General features: G+C 36.6%; 4 protein-coding genes across 5 annotated transcripts in view; 2 read left to right on the forward strand and 2 right to left on the reverse strand.

The window, feature by feature from the left end:
* Positions 1-26,901, reverse strand: part of LOC126379611 (protein LSM12 homolog) — a 59,136-nt gene that overhangs the window by 7,827 nt on the left and 24,408 nt on the right. The window lies entirely within an intron of this gene.
* Positions 3,924-13,999, forward strand: LOC126379398 (ankyrin-3-like). The gene is made up of 5 exons (XM_050028136.1): positions 3,924-3,995; positions 6,728-8,028; positions 8,384-8,969; positions 10,553-10,693; positions 11,895-13,999. Exons 2-5 carry the CDS (start codon positions 6,745-6,747, stop codon positions 12,413-12,415), a joined length of 2,532 nt encoding a protein of 843 aa, XP_049884093.1. The 5' UTR covers positions 3,924-3,995; positions 6,728-6,744; the 3' UTR covers positions 12,416-13,999.
* On the reverse strand, positions 14,017-26,351 carry LOC126379599 (dynein axonemal light chain 1). The gene is made up of 5 exons (XM_050028415.1): positions 26,121-26,351; positions 21,502-21,613; positions 20,418-20,564; positions 18,894-19,064; positions 14,017-14,828 (listed from the first exon to the last, which is right to left on the reverse strand). Exons 1-5 carry the CDS (start codon positions 26,273-26,275, stop codon positions 14,775-14,777), a joined length of 639 nt encoding a protein of 212 aa, XP_049884372.1. The 5' UTR covers positions 26,276-26,351; the 3' UTR covers positions 14,017-14,774.
* LOC126379483 (zinc finger protein ZFP2-like) overlaps positions 25,813-26,901 on the forward strand; it is a 122,914-nt gene continuing 121,825 nt past the window's right edge. The window contains exon 1 of one of the 2 annotated variants that reach the window (XM_050028249.1): positions 25,813-26,058. The gene's annotated coding sequence lies outside the window, so the exon portion shown is untranslated. Of the gene's footprint in view, positions 26,059-26,613; positions 26,849-26,901 lie in introns of those variants that run through there. The other variant, XM_050028248.1, reaches the window with a different exon arrangement.

The following is a 26,901-nucleotide window of genomic DNA, read 5'->3' on the forward strand; positions in this document are numbered from 1 at the left end:
TCATAAATTATGTGTCATACATACAATAGGTAATAAAGACCAAGATAGGTACCTAATAAATAAAAGGAATAAAAGACATAACCTTATCTATTTTTTTTACCTAAGTGTTGCTGTTATAAATATTGTAATTGGTGTTGCTGACAAAACTATAAAATATTTTTAACAAATAATTTAATAGACATGAAACGAAGAGTTGGCCCAAAGGACTTGATTCCAGGCCATAACCTTTATAAGAAAAAACCAAGAATTGAATGGCCGACGCTTCCCGCGAAAGTCTATTTAACAATTACAAAAATATAAATAAATAGTCACAAGGAATAAACCGGTGTTTTGCACTTGGAAGTAGAACCCTCGACCTGGTACCATCTACTACACCTACACAGTCCACACACACCAAGAGCCGAACAATAGATTAGCCTCCTATATCAAAGATAGGTAAATTATAAAATTCAAAGACAGATGTAATGGTATTTTCTATTTATTAATTTACATTTATGAATTTTACTAAAGAAAAATGTAATAACAAGCATAAGTGTGACGTTTTGTCACGTTTTTCTATAATATTTATTTTCTTGCTTTAAAGGTTGCTTTTTCATATAAATTCGTGTTTTGACGTTTAGAAAAAAGTAACTGATTTGACTAGTTGGAAACTACCCAATTGTGACTTGAGATGGTTTTAACAAGGTTAACGAGGACACCATAAAAAGACCAAAATCGATGGCTTGATTTTATTCGATATAATAATTACGTATATGAGCGTTTTCAAAATTAAGTGTACTACGTCTGAATTTTAGCTATAATTAAAAATATGACATTGTTGGAGATATTTTGATTTAGATATTATTAAGATACGCGATAGTTTATGAAATTATGTGAAGTTGTTAACAGATTAATCTATTTTACGAAAAATTATTAAATTATAGGGCGACGGGCGAAAAAAATGTCAGTTTTGCGACTATCTTAAAAAATAATTGGTCTGTAACTATAAGAAAGATATAAATATGATTTTAGTTGTGTTATGAAGATTACCAAAGATATTTTATGAAAAAAATATATACATAGTCATAAAATCTATAAAACACGAAATATGCTAGTTTTTCGTTCGGTTTTGTCACAGCTGATACCAAGGCAACCATTATATTTACGATTTAATTTCGAATATTAGTTTAATAAACAAAGTAATTATTGTGATACCGAATATTAAAATCATTTTAATAAATAATATAAATTATTAGCAACTCTCCATATTGAAAATTAGAAAAATCTAAGAATTTCTTCGTCGCAAAATGAGGGACTGTCGCAAAACTGACATACGAATTTTTCTAAGGGTGGGCTCACACAGGAGAAAACCGAACCCAAAAATGTAAGTGAATAAAATAAAAGATATACTTACACAAATTTTAAGTTTTTAACCAAATAATTATCAATTCTGAATGGGAACAGTCTTTTTGAAAATCAAGATTACTTAGTTTAACAAATAACAAACTTGTCTTCTTTTTTCAGCTTCTTCTTCATTCATTTCAGATATTTTTTTCTTCTTCGATTTTATTCTTTGTAAATTTTTTAACCTTTGGGCGTTTAATTTCTCGGGATTTTCTTTTTTAAATTTTTCTCTATATCTCCGAGACCGTTCTGCACTAGTTAGTGGCATTGTTAAGCCTAAAAAAATTAAAACCTTTTCAGTATGTAGTCTCAGCTTTATAGTGTCGGTTTTGCGACTTTACTAGTCAGCCTGTAGGTCACAGGGAAAAATGTCGCAAAACTGACGTGACGCTCTGTTCCCATTTTGTATTCAAACCGATATTTAAAAGGAAAAAAAATACCTAGTCTTGTCACCAAATGTAAATAATTTTGCATTATAATATAGTTCATCTTCTGAATAAATTAATAAAATAAAACTCACCTGAATCTGATTTTATATCGTTTCAAACCCGACAGATAAAATTTTGACGGCCGTGGAATACCAGAAAACACGTCTCGCGTCACAAAATATATTTTGTCACTAGTCTTTTTTTAAATGGCGACCGGTAAATTAAGGATAATTTTGCCATTATAAAACGAAAATAGCTACCGTAAATAATTTCAATAGGCAGTTTTAGTCGTGACAAACCCGACATGTCCGGTCGGTACACTTTTTAAGACTTTTGAAAAAATTTAACTATATTTAAATAAGCACAAGATTTAAATTATAAACTACTGGAAATGAGAGAACCTTTAGAAAACTTCAACCAATACCAAACATCAAATGATACCCTAGTACAAAAAGTTTTAAGAATCTCTTCAAACATTTATCAGTTTGAGTGGGGGACACGGCAAAATCTAGTACTTAGTGATAAAAAATTACATTTTATTTAAATAATTCCTCATAACCATGAAAATTTTGTTAGAATTTAATTAGTTTAGAATATATTTAATGTATCTCAATAATTAAAATAATTAGCTAGAAGTAAATTTTACTAGTTATTAGACTTCAAACACGAGGGACAACGTGAAAATGGGAGTACACTTATTTTTGAAAATGCTCATATAGGTTCCTTCACAGTTCCTTGCAATCTGTACTTCTTGGTACTTCCCCTATGATCTCTCTTGTCTTTGAAAAGTGAATCACCAAATTCCCCGATATTATTGTCAGTGTGGCTATTAAACAACTTTTCTACTAATCTTCTGAAATTTAAAATATCGGTATTCAACTAATTTGTAGCACTCCTATAAACGTATATTTCAGAGTGTGAAGATTATGGAAGATTGTCTGTAAATATTATTGTAAGATTATCTAATTAAATTGAAAAATAAAACAGACTAATCTCAAGAAATCACCTTTTGCCTTCTGGCCTAGGGTTATACTGTTTTTCAGGGTCTGATAATCTAACCTGAAAGTAACATAGATCCGGATTTGTTTCCTTTTTTGTCCTCCACCTACCAAACCGCGAAAGGAAACCAGCCCAATTCAGGTTAGGTCACATAACGCATTTCTCAGGAATGTGGATTTCCTCACGATGTTTTACTTCACAGCTGAGCGCGTGATAACCAATTATGATCTAAACCTGACTTTCTAGGCTACGGTCACCAAAGTTGTTCAGTTTTAAGGTGATAATTACATATTTTCTCTTTATTGTGATCATAATAATAATGGCTGGGTGAAAGATGTAATTGTGCTTGGGTATAATAAAAAGAGTCATCATTTATACCCAAAAACAAAGATGAAAGAGGTTAAACGATGAAATATCTGTACAGCGCCATCTATATTGATTTAAACTAATTAGTTTAGGTCCGCGCTGGAATTAAATCTGTGCGATCTTACAATTAGATGAAAATCACCCTGACGATGCTGGGGCGTTTTTTTTTTGACGTGACTCGTGACTTATTGTAGAGTTGCCGCAGATGGCATTAACTATTTGGCCGGATAAATGGGGAGCTGAGGGCTCTCATCCGGTACAAACTTTTAGACAACAGGCCTGAGGGAGCCCAGTTGGGCGTGAACCTCGGCTTAGGGCGTCGTCTGGGGATCATATTTGAAAGAATTAATTCTCCCTGGTGGGTAGATAGCGGTAAGCGCCAAATGAGGGAAATCGTCGACCACGCCCGCGGGGTCAGTATCAGGGTCCTACGAAGCCGGGGCGAGCTGATAAAAATATCATCCACTTACAGCATCAAGGCAATTTGTGCCTGACATTACAGACTGGCATCGTCTGAAGTATCTCACCTTTTGTTAACAGCAATAAAATTATCATCGTAATTTGTATAAAGGACATAAATTATATCATTGAAACAACAAATAAATCGACTTTAATTTTACCTATTTATTAAAAATCATAACTTTTTAAAAGTTTTTTTATTATATTCTATTCTACTAATAATAATTTAGCAGATTATTGTTTCCCAAAACTGGTCACACCTTTGTTTATCACATTTTTGGTGTTTATCTTCAGTAAATTCAGTGTAAATTCGGCATTCTGTTTTATTTTCTTATTTAAAGTTTAATTAATTTGTCGACGGTAAGTGCATTAATATGTGTTTCCAGAAAACATGTATAAAATTATTGTTAATTAGGTATGTAGATAGGATATTTGACAACCTTGTCAAAGGAGAATTTATAGGTGAAACTACAAATTGAATTGTTAAATTATTGTTTTTTTTTTAATATTGAATATTGATAATTTTATATATAGGGTAATAACCCGACAGAATTAAGTTCACAGCACGCGTCAAACAGGTTGCACGTCGGCGAGATTCTTAGTTTATTCGCCCTATATAAATATTTTACTTACTTTTACCTGGTTATTCATTCATTCATTTTAAAATTACAAATTGTCAATCGATTTCCCTCGCTTATCGCTATCGACCCACTAGGGTCGATTAATTCTTTCAAATATTTTTCCTCTCAGACGACGCCCTGAGCCGAGGTTCGCGCCCAACTGGGCACCCTCAGGCCTGTTGTCTTAAACGTTGTACCGGGTGAGAGCCTTCAGCGCTCCCCATTTGTCCGGCCAAGTAGTTAATGCCATCTGCGGCAAATCTACAATAAGTCACGTCAAAAAAAAAAAAACAAATTGTCAATCATCTGTCCCTTTCTATTTTCGGCGGATAAGAATAGGACAGGTATAACTTAAAATAAAATTGGGTCGTGTACTAGGTTCAAGATAAATTATTAAATTCTGATTACTAAACAAAGAAAGATATTAAGACTGTGGAAAAACTATTTACATTTGGTAAATAACTTATTTTTGAATTTTAATCAAGAACACATAATAATAAGTCCGATATTTTATCACGTTTTTCTATGACGTCACAGTGTGTTTTTTCATACAAATTCCATTGTAATTTCGTGCTTTGACGTGTAGTAACATATAACTGATTTGACTAGTTACTATTAGCAGGTTTCCTCAGGAATCGGGCCTTAAAGTGAAAACCATGGGATAAGAAAACTCTGGTCTTCTTATACCATGGGTAATGCTGCTGATTTCTGTAGTCACCGTCTAATTTTAAGTTCTACCTGTTATTTTCTTATCCACCGAAAAAAAAGGGACGGGTAATTGTCAGGCATAAAATTTTAAGAACCCTCACAAATTTATATATTCGCCAATAACCCGACAGAATTAAGTTGACAGCACACGTCATACGGGTTGCATACCAGCGAGATGCCTATTTTATTCGCATCTCGTTGTATGAGCTTTATGTATCCGGTAAGAGGTCTAATTCACAGGGCAGGTATGCCCAATCCAGTTACTTCCCTGTAGATCCGGGGCTGCCGGCCAGGGTGGTCCCATCTTAGCTGATTTACCTCCCCCCCCTCTGAAACGGCGCCACCCTAGGGCCGCCACTCGATTCAGACCATGGTTGTCAGTTGACATCAAGTGAAATTTTCCGTCGCAAAACTATGGAACTGAAAAATATTAAAAAAAAACCAGTAAAAATTACATTAGTTTTCCGACACTGAATTCCTTAAAATCATGGTCTGAGTCATCCCCCTCAGTATTCGGTACGGTGTCACTAATTGTTAAGATAGAAACGCGATTGATTGACAAAAAGTGGTTCAAAACAACACACTACGTTTATACACGCTGTTCACTTTGAACCCCGATACCGACCCCGCCGGCGTGGTCGACGATTTCCCTCATTCAGCGGTTATCGCTATCGACCCACTAGAGTCGATTAATCCTTTCAATATTCTTCCTCTCAGACGACGCCCTGAGCCGAGGTTCGCGCCCAACTGGGCACCCTCAGGCCTGTTGTCTTAAACGTTGTACCGGGTGAGAGCCTTCAGCGCTCCCCATTTGTCCGGCCAAGTAGTTAATGCCATCTGCGGCAAATCTACAACAAGTCACGTCAAAAAAAAAAAAAAAGCTGTTCACTTTATTTTCATATCAAAAATATACTCGCATTTCTACTTTTTTTTTTTATTGGTTTAACTACGATCAGTCGACAGACTATGAGCAGTTGTGTTGACGTATGAAAGGTGGCGTGACTGTAGCAACGACCAGCGTCGTAGCTTACCTCCATTACACAATGTGGCTTCTTTTTAAGCGCTTTATAACATTAGTTGGATCTAAAAGCTCAGAAGCAAGAGGATTAGGATCAGTGGCGGATTTACCAGTAGGCTGAGTAGGCTGAAGCCTAGGGCGGCAGATTTTAGGGGGCGGCAAATTTGGCCCAAATTTTTTTTTGTCTTACAGAAGTAAAATAATAGATATTATACCTATACACAAAGAAACAAGTGACAAGAGTTATAACATTTTAGTAATGCACAGTATACTGAACATTCTTACGTCTGTACGGGCTTCAACCGAACATATTTTGCTAACTTTGTGCCGTGTTTTTGGTAGCGCTGTGCACTCGACTATAATTAGTATCGAATTTCAGAGGTCAATAGGGGCGGTAAAATTTGAATAGCCTACTGGCGGCAAATTTGTAAATCCGCCACTGATTAGGATGACTGGCCAAGCGGTCTAGGTGTTTCTTTTGGTAGTGCTTGATAACTTCAGCGACCGTTGGAATCTTTAGATACTCGTGTATTTCGTTGTCTGTCTAGCAAACCATATTTCTACTTTTTTGGGATTTTTATTCGCCCATAACCATTGTTAAGATAGAAACACCATTGATTGACAAAAAGTGATTCAAAACTTAAATAAGTACACGACCAGAAACTATCTAGCCAGATACAGGTTATAATACACAAAGGTTCAATATTTTCACACTAACAGCCTGTATTTATGGTTTTAACTTTTAGGTCAGTTGAAAAGAAAAATGGACGTCACCTCCGAAACAAATCATAGCATGAAAGAGGAAGACTGGGTAGCTATTTTGTCATCTATAGACAACAACTGCGAAAACGAATGTATATTTGAAACATTGAAACGCAAATTAAATACAAAATCATTCGAAAATACTTACAATGTATGGGCTGAAGCCAAATTCGATAAAAACCATCTTTTTTGCGTTGAAACCAAAGTATCCACGTTAAAAATAACATTACTACAATTAGCTTGCAGAGAATGTTTTACAAATGTTGTAAAAAAATTGATTACCGTTGTGGAAATTGACAAAGTCGACAGCTTAGGTCGCACCGCGTTGTGGTATGCAATTCAGAAAATGAATTCCCTCGATATATTAAAACTGCTCGTTGAAAACGGTGCAAACGTGAATGCGAAAGGAAAACATGGCAATACAGTAAATTACGCGGCTTTTAAGGGCAAGTTAGATATGATAAAGTATTTAATCGACAATGGAGCAGATTTTAATATCGAAGACAGCAATAATTTCACTCCAGTAGAAGTTGCTGCAATTGGAGGTCACTTGGACGTGATAAAATACTTTTTAGAAGAAAAAAAAATAGATTACAATTTCAACGAAAACAACACCTTAATAAAATCAGCGACATTAATGGGTCATAAAAACGTTGTCGAATATATAATTGGTGATATTGAGTCACTTGAAGATATTAACAAAATTTACAACGGCCCAGATAAAAGGAGTATGATTCACGAGGCTGCTATGCGTGGACATTTAGAATTAGTCAAATATTTGGTGGAAGTTAAGCAATTAGATGTACTGGCTTGTGATCGGTATAAAGATACGCCAGCCAGTCTTGCTGCTAAGAAAGGACATTTGGACATAGTAAAATATTTAATAGAAAAGAACGCTAAACTTATCAGCATGGCCAACTGCCATAATGGGACGCTACTCCACAACGCAACAGAATCAGGAAACTTAGATTTGATAAAATATCTAATCAATGATTGTAAACTGGACTTCATGGCAGCTTTAAAGTTCCACTGGTCGATTTTACATATACCGAATTGGGACCCTAATAAGGCTCGTATGAAGTTTGACATTGATGACTTTAGTGATGACCATGAAGTGACAGTGATGCACTTAGCGGCTGCATATGGACACGTGGAGGCGTTCAAGTATTTGACAGAGGTAGTGAGGATTGACTATAACATTTGCGATCAAGAATGCATTGTCCCACTTCATCTAGCAGCAGGGCGAGGGCATTTGGGAGTCGTCAGGTATCTCATCGAGGAAAAGGTATCCACAATTTTAGTTTTTGACGTGGCTTTTTGTAAATTTTCCGTAGATGGTATTAGACACCGACCCCCCAAGACGTGGTCGATGATTTCCCTCATTCAGCGCTCGGCACTTACCGCTATCGACCCACTAAGGTTATTCATTCTTTCAAATATAATCACTTCAGACGACGCCCTGAGCCGGCTTCCCTCAGGCCTATTGTCTTAAATTCTGTACCGGGTGAGAGCTCTCAGCGCTCCCCCATTTGTTCGGCCAAATAGTTAATACGGCAAATCTACAATAAGTCACGTAAATAAAACTCTCACCTGGTACAAAATTTTATATAAGTATTAACAATGTTTCTTATTGATTTAAGGACGTAGACGCCGAGTTCAAGAGCCGAAATAACATCACAGCTTTACACTTAGCTGTGGATAACGGGCATATGGATATTGTTAAGTATCTTGTAGATGATAGAAACGTTTCAGTCACCGTGACAGACGGGCAACAATCGACGCCCGTCCATTTTGCCGCATATAGCGGCCATCTTGAAATCCTTAAGTATTTATTGACCAAAAATGCTGACATCAACGCCAAAGATAACAAGAAAAGGACAGCAGTTCATTACGCTGCTAGAAGTGGACGTTTAGATATGCTAAAATATCTGGTAAACGAATGTAACGCTGACCACAAAGTTTTAGACTACGAAAACTGGCCGCCATTTTATTTCGCCGCGATTTACTGCCATCTTGATTTAATCAAGTATTTTGTGGAGGAACTGAATGAAAAAGTGGATTATAAAAAAGGAGATGAGAAGGAATGGACGCCAATCTACATGGCGACGTTTAATAAATGTAATAAATTGAATATAGATGTGGTTAAATATTTGGTTGAGAAAGGGGCGTGCGTTAACGTGCTCTCAGGCAAAGGAAGGTCGCTTGCGCAGGGTGCGGCATTCGCAGGTACAATACCAAACTGTTCTTAATTTATTTAGTTAGAATAATTTATACTAATAATAGTCCTAACTCTTGTAAATACCATCTAATTTTATTTTCAGTTATATCTGTCATTTTCTTATCCGCCGAAAAGGAAAGGGACGGGTAATCGACAAGCATAAAATTTATGGAACACACGTCAATTTTAAGCAGAAATCTAAAACGACCGTCTAAAAATTTTACATTGGCCAATAACCCGACAGAATTAAGTTGACACCACACGTCAAACGGTTTGCATACCAGCGAGATACCTTTTTATTCGCCCGGGTTATTCATTCATTTACTCATTCTTCCTAAAATTAAGAGCTGTCAATTATCCGTCCCTTTCCTTTTCGGTGGATAAGAAAATGACAGGTATAAGTTAAAGTAAAATTAGGAGGTGTCTATAGGAATCGGGGCCATTATTGTTATTGGCGATAGGCTGATCCCTTATTACCATAAGGTTTATCATATCCAGCTTACGACATCGTATCAACAGTGGCTGCAAGTTGTCTTTGATTACTTGTGGCTCTGCCCACCCCATTAGGGATACGGGCGTGAGTTTATGTTTGTATAAATGCAAAAGTGTGTGTGTCTATTTGTTTGTCCTTCTTTCACGGCAAAACGAAGCAACGAATTGACGAGATTTTTAAGTGGAGATAGTTTAAGTGATGAATAGTAGACTATTTTTTGTCTCTTTCTAATCCCCCATTTCCCTAAAATAAAAGATGGGGTGAAATTTTATATGGAACTCATTATATGGAACCGTGTTCCCACGAATTTAACGCGAGGGAAGCCGCGGGAATTAGTAATAGTAACCTGTAATGCTATGTTATGTTAGATAAATAATAATAGGCATTGGAATCAAGCAGGCTAGTTAAGATAAGACTAATAATACTTAAAAAAATAATATGTATATTTATTAAAACACAAATTATTATTATAATACGTAAGAGATAATCTAATGACACTAGTTGACCAGCTAGTTCCGCCCATATGCAACAGATGGCGCCACCATTCAATATTGCAATCCTGAAACACGCTATCGAAATTTACACAGCGTGACGCATATATTACAACTTCCATCATAACACAGTTGTATCACCGATCCCTAGTAACACTACCAACTTGTGGTTAGAGGCGCTCTATGATCAGTTATGTACCACGAAACACGACAAGTCAGGAGTGGTCCTAACTAAAGCTACATATAAACTGCCTATATACGTCCCACTGCTGGGCACAGCCCTCCCCTCAAGCAACCGGAGGGGGTATGGAGCATACTCCACCACGCTGCTCCACTGCGGAGTTGGTGGAGGTGTTCTTACGGCTAATAGCCGGGACCAACGGCTTAACGTGCCCTCCGAAGCACGGAATCATCTTAGTTTTTCGGACAATCAGGTGATTCAAGCCTGAAAAGTCCTTACCAAACAAAGGACAGTCTCACAAAGTGATTTCGACAATATCCCCATCGGGAATCGAACCCGGACCTCCAGATCGTGAGCCTAACGCTCTAACCACTAGACCACGGAGGCTGTTGCTGCTAGAACTAAAGTTACCTATATCTTTTCCAGGTCACTTAGAGTTACTTAAGTATTTGATTGAAGAGATGAATGTAGATGTTGACACGAGAGACGAGAATGGACAGTCACCACTAAGTACAGCCATCGAGAGGGGCTATTTTGATATAACTAAATATTTAATTGAAGAAAGAGGTAAGTACCTAATGACTTAGATTCCTGCAGACACCTAATTTTATTTTAAATGAGGAATTTTCTAATCGGCGATCCTCAAAAACACGATAGATGGCGTTGGTGTTTTATACATTGTTTTAAGTTTACGCGGTTAATGGTGCTAATTCCTGTAAATACCATCTAATTTTATTTTAAGTTATATCTGTAATTTTCTTATCCGCCGAAAAGGAAAGGGACGGGTAATCGACAAGCATAAAATTTATGGAACACACGTCAATTTTAAGCACAAATTTAAACCAACCGTCTAAAAATTTTACATCCGTCAATAACCCGACACAGTTAAGTAGACAGCACGTCAAACGGATTGCATACCAGCGACGTACCTTTTGATTCGGCCGGGTTATTCATTCATTTACTCATTCTTCCTAAAATTAAGAGCTGTGAACCATCCGTCCCTTTCCTTTTCGACGGATATGAAAATGACAGGTATAACTTAAAATAAAATTAGGCGGTGTCTGCAGGAATCGGGGCCAATATCATTAAACGCGGTAAGAACCCGTTATTATGTGCTTTAATTATGTTGTTAAGTTTTTTCTTCGTTTAAACTTCTAACTTCATGGATAACTGACATATGCATTTTTATCTTTGTTTTTGGGTTTAAATGATGACCCTTGTTATTACACCCCGGCACAATTACATTTTCCACCCATTATTATTCTGATCAAAATAGAAGCAATATAGGTAGCAACATCATTCTATACATAATGCGATCCAAATATCAAGCAACAATTAGTTTTATATATGCTTCAGCCATTACATTACATTTTTGAATAATTATGTACCCCGGCAATGAGAAAATAGGTAATTATCACGTTAAAAGTGAACAACGCCATCTATCGTGTGTTTGGGGGACGTCGATTGGAAAGTCCTTCATTATGCCTGTCATTTTTATATCCGTCAAAAATGAAAGTCACGCATGATAAACAGCTGTTCCTTGTTCCTTTTGAAAATGAACGAGTGAATGAATGAATAACACGGGCGAATCAAATAGGCATCTATCGTTTGACGTGTGCTGGCTGTCAAATTATTTCTGTCGGGTTATTGGCCAACTTAAAATTTTGAGAGGGATGTTTAAGTTTTCTAATGTGATGACGTCGAGTTCCGATGTTCGTAGAACTACCCATTCATTTACGTTATATATTTTTTTTTCAATATTTTCCAGGTATGGACACCAACATTCTGGATATAGGCAATCGAACTTTGTTACATTTGGCTGTTCACAGCGGCAGTTTTAAGCTAGTAAATTATCTGTTAAAAGAACAGGGTCTAAAAAAATTTATCAACGCTAGACGAAGCGATAACAGATGGCCTCCGTTGTACGAAGCTGTTTCTAAAGGATACGTAGACATTGCAAAGTTATTACTCGAAAACGGCGCCATTGCTAATGCTGCAGTTGGAAAGGCGACTATGCCAATGCACAAAGCCTGCGACAGAGGCGATACTGATATGGTGAAACTGCTTTTAGATCACAGAGCTAATCTTAATCCTAAGAATTCCATAGGCCGCACGCCTTTACACATTGCAGCAAAGCAAGGCCATAAGGATTTAGTCCAATTTCTAGTGGAAAGAGGGGCCAACTTGTTTGTCGAAGATAAATCACATAAGACGCCTGTTGATATAGCATATGTCGGAGGTGAGAACACTAAAGACATCGTCGAGTTTTTTGAGACGATTACAAGATAAATATATACATATATATATATATACAGAGCGTCAGTGACATAATAACGGAAACTTTGATGGATGATTCAGACCATGATTCTGAGTTGTTATCAAGTGGAATTTTCCGCAGTGTACCTAGTTTTGGGCGATTCAGCTTACTTATACGTATAGAAACGACCTCGACCTTTTCATCGCAAGTATATAATTGAAAATAAATAAATGAATATGAAAAAAAATGAAATGTCTATTTGATTGTACTAAAGACGATGGTAGGTTTTTCTAGTCGCAAATGTTTAATTAAGATTGAGATTTTACTGCGCCGCAATGTAAATCAAACAATGCGAAACAGTCGCTAGAACTACCTACCTACCTACGCGCGGCTACGTTATACGTGTGTGTGATACAATGTTAATACCCAGTAGGTATTTAGTGAAGTTTTCGTACTCTTTTATTAAGATGATTAGTGGTTCAACGTTTAAATTTGTTGAGTTTGTTGAAGTAGATGACCTACTGCCACGATTTTTCACGCACAGTACCTACCTACCAGTTATTAAAATGTACCTAATTTATTAAAAACACTACTCTTACCTTACCTTAAATGTTATTCCTCCAGATGAAGTACCTAGGTACCCTAGAACACGTCACGTCACGTAGGTATGCAACATCGCGTCTCCTCCGCGGTAGGTAGGTATCAGACGCACTGACAAACACAACACCATGTTCTTTAATTAAACATCCAACATTCTTCCATACTCTTGCGCAGTAAATGGTCTATCACAAAACACTCAAAAATTTCGCGCGATTCGGGTCAAAGTTTGCATCCGACTGAGCGGAAGCGCGGCGCGTCAAAGGCGCCGCCGCCGCTGCCGCCGAGTCGAGCTGACGACTAGAGTGAGAGAGCATTTTTATGCTGCAGGTGACAGAGAAAGAAATAGTATCTGTTCGTAATGCCTACTTTATTAGCGCGGGTTGCCATTGACTCGTGCGGTTATTCATCTGTGTACAGCTGAACTTGTAGGTACGTTATTATTTATTAATGTTGTACATTGATAATTTTTAATAATTAGTAATTTTTATTTATTTATGTTGATTATGGGTTCTATGCAGCTTAAAACACAATATGGGACTGGAAAAAAAATACTAAAATTTTCATAAATTTTGCGACAAGAAATTCCACTTGAAAATTTAAGTTTTTTTCTTTTATTTACTCTCAGTCCCATATTGTGTTTTAAGCTGCATAGAACCTAAAGGAGAATGGGCGAACCCGGTACAAGAATCTCCACTGATGAGACTTACATTTAATGAAAGCTTATGCTTTCCCTATGATTCTGGCAAAGTTCTATCAGATTCTGTCCCGGGGTTCTTTTTCTACGGCCATGTTTGTCCTGTTTAAAAATGTGATTAAATACAGTGAGGGCTGAAACCGACTCAAGGTTTGTTGCTGAAATTTTTTTGCTGGTTTGTTTGTTGTTGTGGTTTGTTTGTTGCATTGCGCACTTAAGTACTTTTATAATTTTCAATACTGCTTTTTTAGATGAATTGCTTTGATATGACCTTTTTAAACCCCCTGATTGATATATTAAAATAAACCCACTGCTTCTTTCATATCAGTGTTTAATTAAAATTAACAAGTCCTAAGTAATACAATGGCCCCGATTCCTGCAGACACCGCCTAATTTTATTTTAAGTTATATCCGTCATTTTCATATCCGTCGAAAAGGAAAGGGACGGATGATTCACAGCTCTTAATTTTAGGAAGAATGAATAAATGAATGAATAACCCTGGCGAATCAAAAAGGTATGTCGCTGGTATGCAATCCGTTTGACGTAAAATTTTTAGACGGTTGTTATAGATTTGTGCTTAAAATTGACGTGTGTTCCATAAATTTTATGCTTGTCGATTACCCGTCCTTTTCCTTTTCGGCGGATAAGAAAATGACAGATATAACTTAAAATAAAATTAGATGGTATTAACAGGAATTAGCACCATCATCTAATTTTGTATTAAGTTATACCTGTCATTTTCTTATCCGCCGAACAGAAAGGGACAGAAAATTTATGGAACACACATCAATTTTAGGCAGGTCTTTTGAAAGCCCTCCCAAATTTTTATATTGGCCAATAACCCGACAGATTTAAGTTGACAACACACGTCAAGTGGGTTTTATTCAATTTAAAATTAACAGTTGTCAATCATCCGTCTCTTTTCTTTTCGGCGGTTAAGAAAATTACATACATAACATACATAAACAGCCTATATACGTCCCACTGCTGGGCACAGGCCTACCCTCAATCAACCGGAGAAGAAAATTACGGATATAACTTAAAATAAAATTAGGAGGTGTCTGCAGGAATCGGAGCCAATTTCTATTCTATTTTATTAATCGTTAGTTTCCGCGCTGACCAATGTTTCAACTGCATCGCCACTGTCCGGCTGTAAACGTTAAAAAATAATAATTAAGTAAAACACCCCGGATTAACCAAAACTAGGGTACAATCATCGTATAAGAAAACCAGCGGGCTCGGCACGACTATCTACTGCCGCGCGGCGCGGAATTTATCCGAGGGCTTGGACCAATAGGATCAAAGAATGCTATCCACGTGGATATATTAAATCGATGCGTGCACGACGTCGTCGTACGAGTAGATAGCAATTCCGCTAACAACTGTCACTTGCCGATAGTGGATAGTATATCCAAGTGCGTGCACGGCGCCAATATGGCTGCCGTCTGATTTCTACGTATGACACTTCGATTGACATATATTTATCTGCCTCCCGAGAGTGGCAGATAGGCTTGAGATAGGCGTCGTTAGACAAGTATTTGCAAGTTATTTTGAATAAAAATGTCGAGGGGCTACATCAGAAACTTAATAAGTTTTTATGAAGAGAAGAGGGAGAGAAAGGAGCAACGGAGCGATGTCAGGAACTTCGCGTATATTTATAGTTTGCCAAGAAACGAGTTTCTTGGCCGGAAATGGTTGGGTACCTTCACGAGGAATTGGAGGATGATTTGTCACCCATTAATTCAGAAGGCTATCCAGCCGATATTAAGGTAAGTAATTTTTTTTCCTGACTTAAGAGGACACTTTTTTTCTGAGATTTTTAAGTGACTTTATTATTATCTCCTAGATCCTAACCGGCTTACGGATACTTGTCAATGGCCACTACCAGCGAGGTAATGGTCAGGATCAAAACACCTCACTGGCTCCAACAACAGTGAGCAAATATTTGGTGAATAGAAAATAAGTATTTACGTAAATTATTTTGAATTATGATAATTTAACAACAATTTTAATATTTTTGTTTATTCTAACAATTATAATTTGTACTTTCACAGGCTCAAACCAAAATGGATTGTTTTTCCGGGGTCTGAAGAGGCTCGGCAAGAAGTGGCAGGAGGATTCAGGCAGAAGTTTGGTGTGCCAAATGTAATTGGTGCCATTGATTGCACACATGTGTCTTTGTCCCCACCACCTGGGTTAACAAAAATCCAATATAAGAACCGACATGATTACATGTCAATCAATGTGCAACTGGTAAATAATATACCATTTTACTCCATTACATAATGTTTACATAACAATTACCAGCCCAGTATGATGTGGTATTCTGACCATTGTTTATTGTTGATTTTAGATCTGTGATGCAGACTGCCGGATCCTCAGTTGTAATGCAAATTACCCAGGCCGGGTCCATAACCAATTTATTTTTAATAACTCAGTAATAAAAGATGAGATGAGGAGGCTATATACCAACAGGATTGGAGACTATTTTCTATTGGGTATGTTACATAATCTTTCTATAATTATCTTTCATGCAACAATTATGTTAGTAATGTCATGAGGTGGCTGAAAACAGGGAAGAGTTGAAGGACTGATGGCTATTAAATTAAGCTATTAAATCACTGATTTACGCGAGACACAATATCAAATCTGTTATCTGGTATCACGGCAGATGAGTGGTAAATTAATAATAATATTAATAAGTAATATTACATTTAAAATAAAAATTCAATAATATGAGGTATTTATATAATTTCTTTTTTCAAATGAGATCAAATTATATAATTAAATAATCATTGTAAATCAGTCTTAATTAGTCACAAATCAGTGTTTAATTCACATTAACAATTATAATAGATATACTCAATCAAAACTAAACTATCACAATCGTGTTCTGTGCATATCACAAATATCTGCACAAAATAACTAAACTTAACAAAAAAAATAACAATAACAATATTATTGTGTCTTAAATTAAAACTTTACAAAAACTTCTTTAATCTTGCCTGACGAAGTCTGTAACAAAAAAGAACATAAGTAATATATTTAAATGCTTTCATTATTTTCAGGAGATGCTGGCTATGCGTTGGAGCCATGGCTCATGACTCCAATAAGGAACACCCAAGTGGGTTCTCCAGAGGCACGGTATGACAACTGGCATTGCCGAGCCCGAAACACTATTGAACGCACCAACGGTTATCTGAAGGGCACGTTCCGAATGCTGGGTTTGGATAGGAAAATAAACATGTACACCTCGCTTGCTATTTAAATACTTGCCTCTATTTCATTATTCAATTCCTGTGACTGACCCATTGACGACTCCACAGTTTTATGAGATGGCAGCTCCTAGAAATGGAAATCACTTTAATGTTGGATTTTAGGATTTCATTTATCTTTTTATGTTTGTATATTTTAAATGATAAAATATATATAATGAATAAAGATAATATTTGTTTACTATATTTGATGTTCTAATTCACTCCAACTTACCCCAATACCTGTCTCCTGTGAGTCGCCACCTATACCAAAAGCCATCTCTGTGCCAATGACACCTAAAATTTTATTTGTTGTCTCGGAGAGGCTTGGCACAGGAATGAAATTGCCTGTGGCGGTCAAAGCCTTACGTAGGCTCGCTCCTTCGCCCCCTTGCTTTTTTCTTTAAATCCCGCCAAGTCTGAATTTTTTTTGATTACCATTTAAAATTGTGCTTTACTTCAATACATATAATAATAATTACAATCTAAAATGAAAATATTAAATAAATTATTTTACAACAATATTTAAAAAGAGCAATAATTACATGTCGCCATTGTTCTATGGATTTGTCGGGCCCATGTTCCCTCAGCAGCATCCGCAGCGTTTCCCACTGCTGTAGATACTGCTGGCTGCCCAAGGGGCCAGTGAACTCCCCGTTGGCAAAACTGGGGTGTGTACTCATGTAATCAACCAACATTTTTTGTTGAGTTAGAGTACTCCTTATTCTGAAACAAGTTATGATGATAAAACAAGATTCTTCGTAAACCAAATAGAACAATTCGGATTTGATAGTTAGATACTTACTTCTTTTTCCCTAACTGCGGGTTCATTTCCAAAAAGATCACGAAAACTTTTACTTCACAAAGTTCAAAAGAAGTTGAGGATTTTTCTTAGTTCGTTTGTATTTTTTATGTTCGCGTTTTTTTTTTTTCATTGAAACAATCACAAGACTCATAATAAAACAGTAAAAACTTGTATAGCGCTATCCTTTTCTAATCTTGTGAGTACGACAAAAATCATGTTTATAAACCAAAAAAAGAAAAAAGATTACGAAATGAACGAATGATTTAGAACAGCACTATTGGGGGTATAGTGTTAACAAATGAAAAAACAACACTTTTATTTCAGATAGCAACATTTTTTTATGCGACGAGTTATAATTTTATCCACGGTAGATAGTGGATCGCGCTGTCAAACCGTGCCCGCAGAGAAGATAGAAACTGCATATATCTTAAACCATACCGCGCCGCGCCGCGGCGCGGCAGTAGATAGTCGTGCCGAGCCCGCAGGTATGCTCAAAAGTGACAGCTAACATTTCAAGGTTAGCCCAGCTGACGTCATCCCACCCTGCGTTGCCATTTCTTAAAAATAAATTACCCACGTCCAATGTTTTTAATTTACTTTGCAAGAATTTTTTGGTGTTTTACGTACGTAAAAGATAGTACAGTTTTAATGATTTTCGTATATGGGACAAGTAATAGTAATTAAATACGTTAGTCAGTAATAAGTAAATTACTGACTAATGTATTTTCAATAATAAAATTTACGTGCTTGGAATGTTGGAGATACCAATTGAATGGTAACACTTACGTCATCAATGGGCTAGCAATGGCGGCTTCTCATAGGATTGAGCTTACCTGGTCTTCTTATACCATGGGTACAATAATCTAAATCTAACTGTGTGCCGCATAGCGCGTAAGTAAGAGTCCTCTTATCGTGTGGGTTGTGAGGTGAAACACCAGCCTCATCAACTCTGGTGTCAGGGTTATGACTGAGCCGCCAAAGGCCCCTGACATGGCTTATGTAACGATTACATACTTACATCAGTAAATAGCAACCGGGACCGACGGCTTAACGTGCCTTCCGAAGCACGGATCATCTTACTTTCGGACAATCAGGTGATCAGCTCAAAATCGATATTCTTGATTTAAAACCACCTTACATCTCTAGATCAGCTAACCTGCATATCAGCGACGGTCAGAGGTGGGTCATCTTCCCTCAGCACAGTCTCCCCATCAAGTTTCTTCAGGTTGGGGAGCCGTCTGGCGGCCTCGGAACGCCATGCCTCCAGTTCACAGCCATCGTATAGAGGATTGCCAACGAACAGCAAATCTTCTAGCAATGGTAACTCCTGAAATACTAAGAGAGGACTGACACCCGTATTAGTTGCCGTGTTAGCCGTTTTGGCTCGACTGCCCCTACGGCATCCACGCATGAATGGCCCACGCGCCGAAATGTATACATTGTCAGTGACATCGTAATGGAAACTTTGAGGGATGATTCAGGCCATGATTCTGAGTTGATATCAAGTAGAATTTTCCGTCGCAAAAGTATGGAATGGAAAATAATAAAAAAAAAACAAAAGTTACATGAATTTTCCGACAGAAAATTCCACTTAATATCAACTCAGAATCATGGTCTGAATCATCCCCCTCAGTATTCGTTACTGTGTCACTAACACCCATACCTACTTGTATGGCTACCTGTATGTACTGGTACGGGGTGTAAGTGACATCGTAACGAATACATTTAGCTCATTATTCTGAGTTAATATCAAGTGGAATTTTCGATCGCAAAAGTATAGAATTGAAAATAAGTAAACAATCATGAATTTTGCGACGGAAAATTCCACTTAATATGAACTCAGAAACATGGTCTGAATCATCCCCCTCAGTATTCGTTACGGTGTCCCTAACACCAGTATTATGACCTATTTAAATAACTGACATAGGGTAAGTATACGGAGTTATTCCCGACACAGGTCTTTTTAGTACTTAATGGGAAGACTTATTCACATATTGGCCCCGATTCCTGCAGACACCTCTTAATTTTATTTTAAGTTATACCTGTCATTTTCTTATCCGCCGAAAAGGAAAGGGACGGATGATTGACAGCTCTTAATTTTAGGAAGAATGAGTAAATGAATGAATAACCCGGGCGAATCAAAAAAGTATGTCGCTGGTATGCAAACCGTTTGACGTGTGCTGTCAACTTAATTCTGTCGGATTATTGGCCAATATAAAATTTTTAGACGGTTGTTTTAGATTTGTGCTTAAAATTGACGTGGGTTCCATAAATTTTATGCTTGTCGATTACCCGTACCTTTCCTTTTCGGCGGATAAGAAAATGACTTGGAAAATGACAGATATAACTTAAAATAAAATTAGATGGTGGTAAAAATCTAAAGACTTTTGATAATACTAAATAAAATGAGATCTAAAGGTGACGAAAAACGTTTTCTTTTTCTGTTTAAGTTATAGAACATTAAAAGAAAAATATAATTATAAGTGCGACATTTTGTCACGTTTTTCTTTTTTGTATGACGTCATAAGGTGCGTTTTCATACAAATTCCATAGAGTCAAATTTTGTGTTTTGACGTTTAGAAAAAAGTAACTGATTTGACTAGATGGTATTTGAAACGGGTATATATTTTCGAAAGTCAGTCGAAGGCAAGCGATTAAAAAAGAAGAGCTAATAATTTACCTGTAATTTATTGAATTCGCTCCATTCTTTTACCAAGTTGTTACTCATGTATAACACTTTCAGGTTCTTAAGCACGTTAATTCCTTTCAACTTCTCGATCATGTTGTATGAGATCCACAGTTCTTCTAAAGTATCCCCTACTGCTTCCTACAATATTTCATTATATCCAAAAAGAAGAAGAAGAAGGATGCCTCGGCTGTTCAGCGTTGCCAGGGACGCAAACAAATCGCCGCTGACTCGAGCACTGCACACACTTAATGAGATCGCAGAAAGGGCTGATATATTTATATGTAGCCTGGCCGAATTCCGAAAGGTCACCTCATATGTTACATGCTATGTACTATAAAATTAATTGCTCCTACTTTAAGATTTGTATAATTATGTATATTTCTAGTGAACTATTGTATTGGGATAGTCTTGTAAAGATAGTTCTAGAACATTGATAAGTAAATAAATAAATAAAATAAATAGGGTAACAGTAACAACAATACAGGGTGTTAGCGACATCGTAACGAAAATTTTGAGGGATGATTCAGACCATGATTCTAAGTTGATATCTGTACGGTACTAGGTGCACCGAACTTGAATATTTGTTGGATTGTAGCACTGTTGTGGGTCCACTAATGCACTACTTCAATGACACGCACTGGTTATTACTGTTAATTAAAGTGTAATTTTCCGTCGCAAAAGTATGGAGCTGAAAAAACGAAAAACACTAAAATTTTCATGAATTTTCCATTGACAGGAAAATCCACATATTTTGATATTGATATCTATTTGATATCAACTCAGAAACATGATCTAAATCATCCCCCTTAGTATTCGTTACGGTCTCACTAACACCCATACCTACTTGTATGTACTTGTACGGGGTGTAAGTGACATCGTATTGAAAATACTGAGAAAATAATTTAAAAAGCTAAAAATAAAATATGAATTTTGCGACGGAAAATTCCATTTGATATTTACTCAGAATCATGGTCTGAATCATCTCTCAAAGTTTTGGTTACGATGTCATTAACACCTTGTATATCCACCCCAATAGGAATGTCTTTATGATGGGATATGTTATAAAAATGCTTACCATCCCGGCAAAAGATTTAATATAATTCCTTCCGAGTGATAAAATGCGAAGTTTCTTCAAACTGTTCAAATTGGATACCTTTTCCAACATATTTGTGGAAAGGCTCAACTTTCTGAAATTTTAAATAAAATGGTTTCCTTAATAATCGTTTAATGGGTAGTTCTTCGAAGACCACAGGTCAATATCATTACTGTAAACTCAAAAATATCCTTGAATCTTATCTTTTTACAAATATCCAGTTTGGATTCATATATGCCGCCAAATTACCAAAAACTCTTGTGTCGCCCTCGCCAAATGTCTTTTTTTTTCAGGATCGAATAGTATTTTGCTCGCATTGCATAGTATCTTATATATCGTCACTGGAAAGGCAAAATTACGTAAGCGCCAAAAGGCCATTTCGAGAAAAAGCCGTTTAAAGTTTCATTTTTTCGTTTTTTTATCATAACTTTTTACCCAATTATCCAATTTAGATGATGTCAATGTAAGGTTACATTGTTTTTTAATTTTCTATGTCCAGCAATACATATAATAACAGTTAGATTGCTATTTTAGGATATAGTGGCGCTTACGTAAAAATGACTTCAGTTTACAGTAAAGCAAATTTACTTAACCGCCATCTGGTTAAAATATTATTTGGAAGCAAAATTACTTACAGCTCTTACGACAATGCATACGAGAACGACAATATTTCTTTAAATATAATAATACTGTAATGTTAGCGGAGTAAAAGTTACTGTAACGACTTTTACACATCTGCTTTCATTATGTCAAAATTGCCTAAAAAGTGATCGATTGATTATGTCAGTTCACCAAAGATTCTTTAAAGTAAGTTTTTGTAATATCTTACATGGGTAAAAAGACGTAAGAGACAAATAATTATTCTTAATACCTCCTTAAATTACTTATTACTTCAATTGATTTATAAAAATAGCTATTAAAATACTGAAGTGCCAGAAATAAAGTTTCATAAAATATAAATAATAGCGTACAACCCGTTATCTGTTTGTAAAAGTTTCTTTTTAACACTTTCAAAGACAGAACGTATACGGACGTTCCGATTCCAAGGTGTCATACTACCTATTATGAACCACCAATGACCCATGGCCTCTGTCCGTGAAAGGGTTCAACGGTTTTATTTAGCTAAACCCGTACGGTATATTTGTATCGAAATTAGATATTGCAATTTAAGTACCTTCCTGTTGTCAGATTGATCTGAAATTTGGTACGCACCTTTAATTCCGATGTCAATACAATATAATAAAATCAATAACATTATAAATCTAAGATGGCAGCCGGTACATAATGGGGGATTACATTTTTTTCCAAACCCCCTCAATATGGGTATCAAATGAAATAGCTACACAAGTAGAATACTGTGATTATGTCAAAATTTAAAATCCAAGATGGACGATATTACAAAATGACTGAAAGAAGGATGTTGCCCTTAATTTTGTCATTGGCATCCACCGTCCATAATATGCAGGGCAGCACAGTGGATCGCTGGGTAATGATGCCGCCGACGAACTGGCAAGGAGAGGATCAGACACCAGGGTATATGGACCCGAACCAATCCTGCCGATACCTTTCAGTCAGTTACGCTCGTGGGTACGGGACCATACCCAGCAACTACACAACGACAGATGGGCACAGCTGCCCACATGCAGACAGTCGAAGGATATCATGTCTATGATATCCAATTCACTCGCCGACTGCTTCGCTTAAACCGCAATGACCTCCGAATAGTAGTGGACAGTATAACGGGTCACTGCCCACTCAACAAGCACCTATTTAACTTAGGGATAACGGACAGCCCACTTTGCAGAGGCTGTCTGGACGCAGAAGAAACTGCCCCCCATGTAATCCTGGAATGCACGGGAGTGTCAGCATAACGGGTAAAAATCCTCAAAGGAATGGGGTCGCTCCGCGAAGCCTGTGAAATCCCCAGGAGGCTTCTGAGCTTCTAGAAGGAGATAGGTTGGCTTACGTAGTCAACAATTACACGCATAATGGGCCACCTTAGAGTCTAAATGCGGAAAACAGAGCCCACTAACATAACATAACATATGCAGGGCAGCACAGTCGACCATGCAGTAGTATATTTGGGCTCATAATTGTTTGAATTAGGACAAGCATACGTGGCTCTAAGTCTAGTCAAGTCTCTGGAAGGGTCAAGTCTTTTTAATTCCTCAATAATTTCTAAATCCTCAATAATTCCCCTTATTGTTTTTCAGAGTATTTACCACGAAGTTTAATACACTTTTCCATTCGCTCGAACCAGGTATTATTTAACATTTATTCCACTCCAAAGTAGAGGTGTTCAAAATGGCTGACTTGAAAGCGTTGGCCGCTTCTTCACCGCACTGGAACCTTTGACCGCGAAGAGTTTCTTTTTTAATTTTAGGAAATGTAAAGAAATCATTGGAGCTTAGGTCAGGACTGTATGGAGGATGGTCAAGAATGTCTACGTTTTCCTGCTTCAAATAATCGTTTGACGAGCGGTGTGTGAGCTTGCGTTGTCATGGTGCAGCATCCTGCACCCCTGCGCATCATCATGCGTCGCTTTGGGTTAGATTTTCGAAGTTCGGCGATGACTTGTGGTAAACAAATTTGTGGTATACCAATCCGCATTAACCGTCCCCGATCTTCAAGTGCAATTGTCGCAACATGACCGATTTTCTCCACGAAGGTAGCCACCATCTTCTTTGAAGTGCTTCGAGAGCGAACAACTTTAGTCGGCTTTGACTCGTTTTGGAAGACCCAAACTGTGGATTGTTGTTTGGAATCAGGATAATAGCATAAATCCAAGATTCGTCACCACTGATGATGTCGTACACGTGATTTGACTTTCCTCGGTTGAACCTCTGAAGAGTTTTCTTACACCATCTGACGCGGGCTACCTTATGATCGTCAGAAAATGCGGGATGCAACGGCAAACTAGTTTTCTCACACCAAGTGCCTCATGCAATATCGTTTAAATAGTTGTCCCTGAAATGCCTAATAACGCCTCTATTCTCGGTATGTCGTATGACGATTTTTGAGGATTAGTTGTCTCACAGCAACGATATTATCTTCAGTAAAGGCGGATGTCCACGCTCGAATTCTAAATACCAGCGTTCGATGGTTCGCAGATATGGCACTTAATCGTGGAATAGAGATTTTAACTGTTTGAAACACTGAAGTCGCGGTAGGCCTCTTCGAAAGTTATAGAAATTTTTTCTTTGTAAGATTTATTTTCGGACGTGACCTGACAGATTCAAACCAACGCTGTGACTAAACAATTGCATTAATCCTAATGCTTTCAATTGTTTTGATATTCGAAATTCCAACAAATGTGAATTTTGAGTTCTCGATTCAAAATTGGCGCTAAATATGCAAACGACAGAACTTAAAAAGTATAACAAAGTCGCTTTTTCTGTCCCTATATCCCTATGTACGCTTAAATCTTTAAAATCGCGCAACGGATTTTGATGCAATTTTCTTTAGTAGATAGAGTGATTCAAGAGGAAAGTTTATAGGTATGTATAATAACATCCAATAAATAGTGTAGAAATACTGTTATTTTTGAGGATTTTAATGTGATGTCATAAATAATTTCATTTTTCCTCAGCATTGCACCCGAGCGAAGCCGGGCGGGTCGCTAATAAATTATAAAATCAATTCTAAAATAGTTTTACTTTTAGACCTATTGTTAAAAAATAACTTCCTGGGAAACTTACTGCTAGCCCACAAACTTGCTTAATAACAGCATAAAAATGCGAAGGCAAATTTACGTACACGCCTTACTTATTCTAAATACTGTAAGTCAAAATTACTTATACGCCATTCACTGAATAAACATGCCAAGACATTTTTTTCTTATACGCCTTACTTATTTTAAAAGCTGTAAATAAAAATGACTTATACATAGTCTATTTTTTATTTTCAGTAGTCCAAAATTACTAATAAAATGATACTTTTCAAACTATAGAATGCCAAATTTACTTAAAGTTAATATGTAGTTATTATATAGGAACACAATATTACTTATACACCAGTCACGAAAAAAACACCAAAATCTTGTCGTTTAAGAAACTGGAATTGAAAAAAGTCAACTATTTTTAAATTTACGTAAGCGCCAAAAAAGTGCTCGTATCGCAATGCTACCCAGACAGATCGACGCAGCATGAAACGCTGATTCCGAATATATAAAAAACCCAAAATACCTATTTTGGCGCTTACGTAATTTTGCCTTTCCAGTGACGATATGTAAATATCAATTATCTTTTAATATTTTGAACACACACTCATACAAAAAAAAGTAAGGCGGAAGTTTTTTTAATTTCTGTAAAATTGACCCGATTGCACATAATATATTTTAAATTGGCAACGACGAAATATTCTAGATATTTTTGAGCGGTATTGAGAATGGATTTACCACCAGTGTTCGAAGATCTATCCAATTTTCTACTAGCCGTCAATCGTGGACTCGGTTCGGTTAAAAATTGAAATTAATCGAATGTAGTGTGAAGACGTCCTTAGACTTTTTAATACTGCGAAAATTATTATGAAACCTATCAGGTAGGAGTATTGGTATATCTTAAGCGATAAAATAAAACCTCTTTGCATTTTTTTTTACTTACTCGCAGTTGGTGAGTGTAGCGAGAGTATTGTCCATTTTTTCTATCGGGGGCCACTGGAAGATTAAACTAACTTCGGTAGCCGTTGCAGCTTGCTGCCCTGTCTTATCTTCCCATCTTTTGATCGCCTCTTTAATCGTAGTTGCTTTCGCAGCCATTATATAATTTTAGAAATAACACGCTCTAAACTTTCGTTACCAACATGTTTATCGATAAAATAAAATTTGCCTGTGTGTGACCGTCTTAACAACGAACGATCATAAATGTTCAATCAAAGTGTTCAATTGATAATAGGATTACGGTTTATTCAACCAGAAAGAGATGCAATGAGTTTACGCTGTGAGAGAAAGCGAGATAGTCTATGTATGAGAGTCGTCCAAAAACTACGTCCAAAAACCAAATACTTGGTCCTTGGAGTCGTAATGTCGTTTTGACAGATAGTGTTCGCTTCGCATGTTAAAAATAACCACGCATATCACGAAATGGCGGCTTTGTTCTTTACAGAAGCCACGCCTCGAGTATTATAATTGTATTTCTCTAATATTTTCCTTTATCAAGTCGTAGATTACATTGAATTTTCGCGAAAAGTGTTTCAGGCGCCAAAATTGACAAATTGTTTTGACATTTTTTTGAAATTACTTTACTTTTTAATTTTTTCTTTTTTTCGATTTCTTTTTTTTAATTAAAAAAAACAAACGCCAATCTTTGAAAGGAAACTTTGGGTTTTGAAGGTAAGAATCTAAGAATTCCTTATTTTCCCTTGTATTTATCAGCAATTATTAAA

The sequence above is a fragment of the Pectinophora gossypiella genome, chromosome 29, assembly GCF_024362695.1.
Source record: "Pectinophora gossypiella chromosome 29, ilPecGoss1.1, whole genome shotgun sequence".
In the NCBI taxonomy this organism is placed as follows: Eukaryota; Metazoa; Arthropoda; class Insecta; order Lepidoptera; family Gelechiidae; genus Pectinophora; species Pectinophora gossypiella.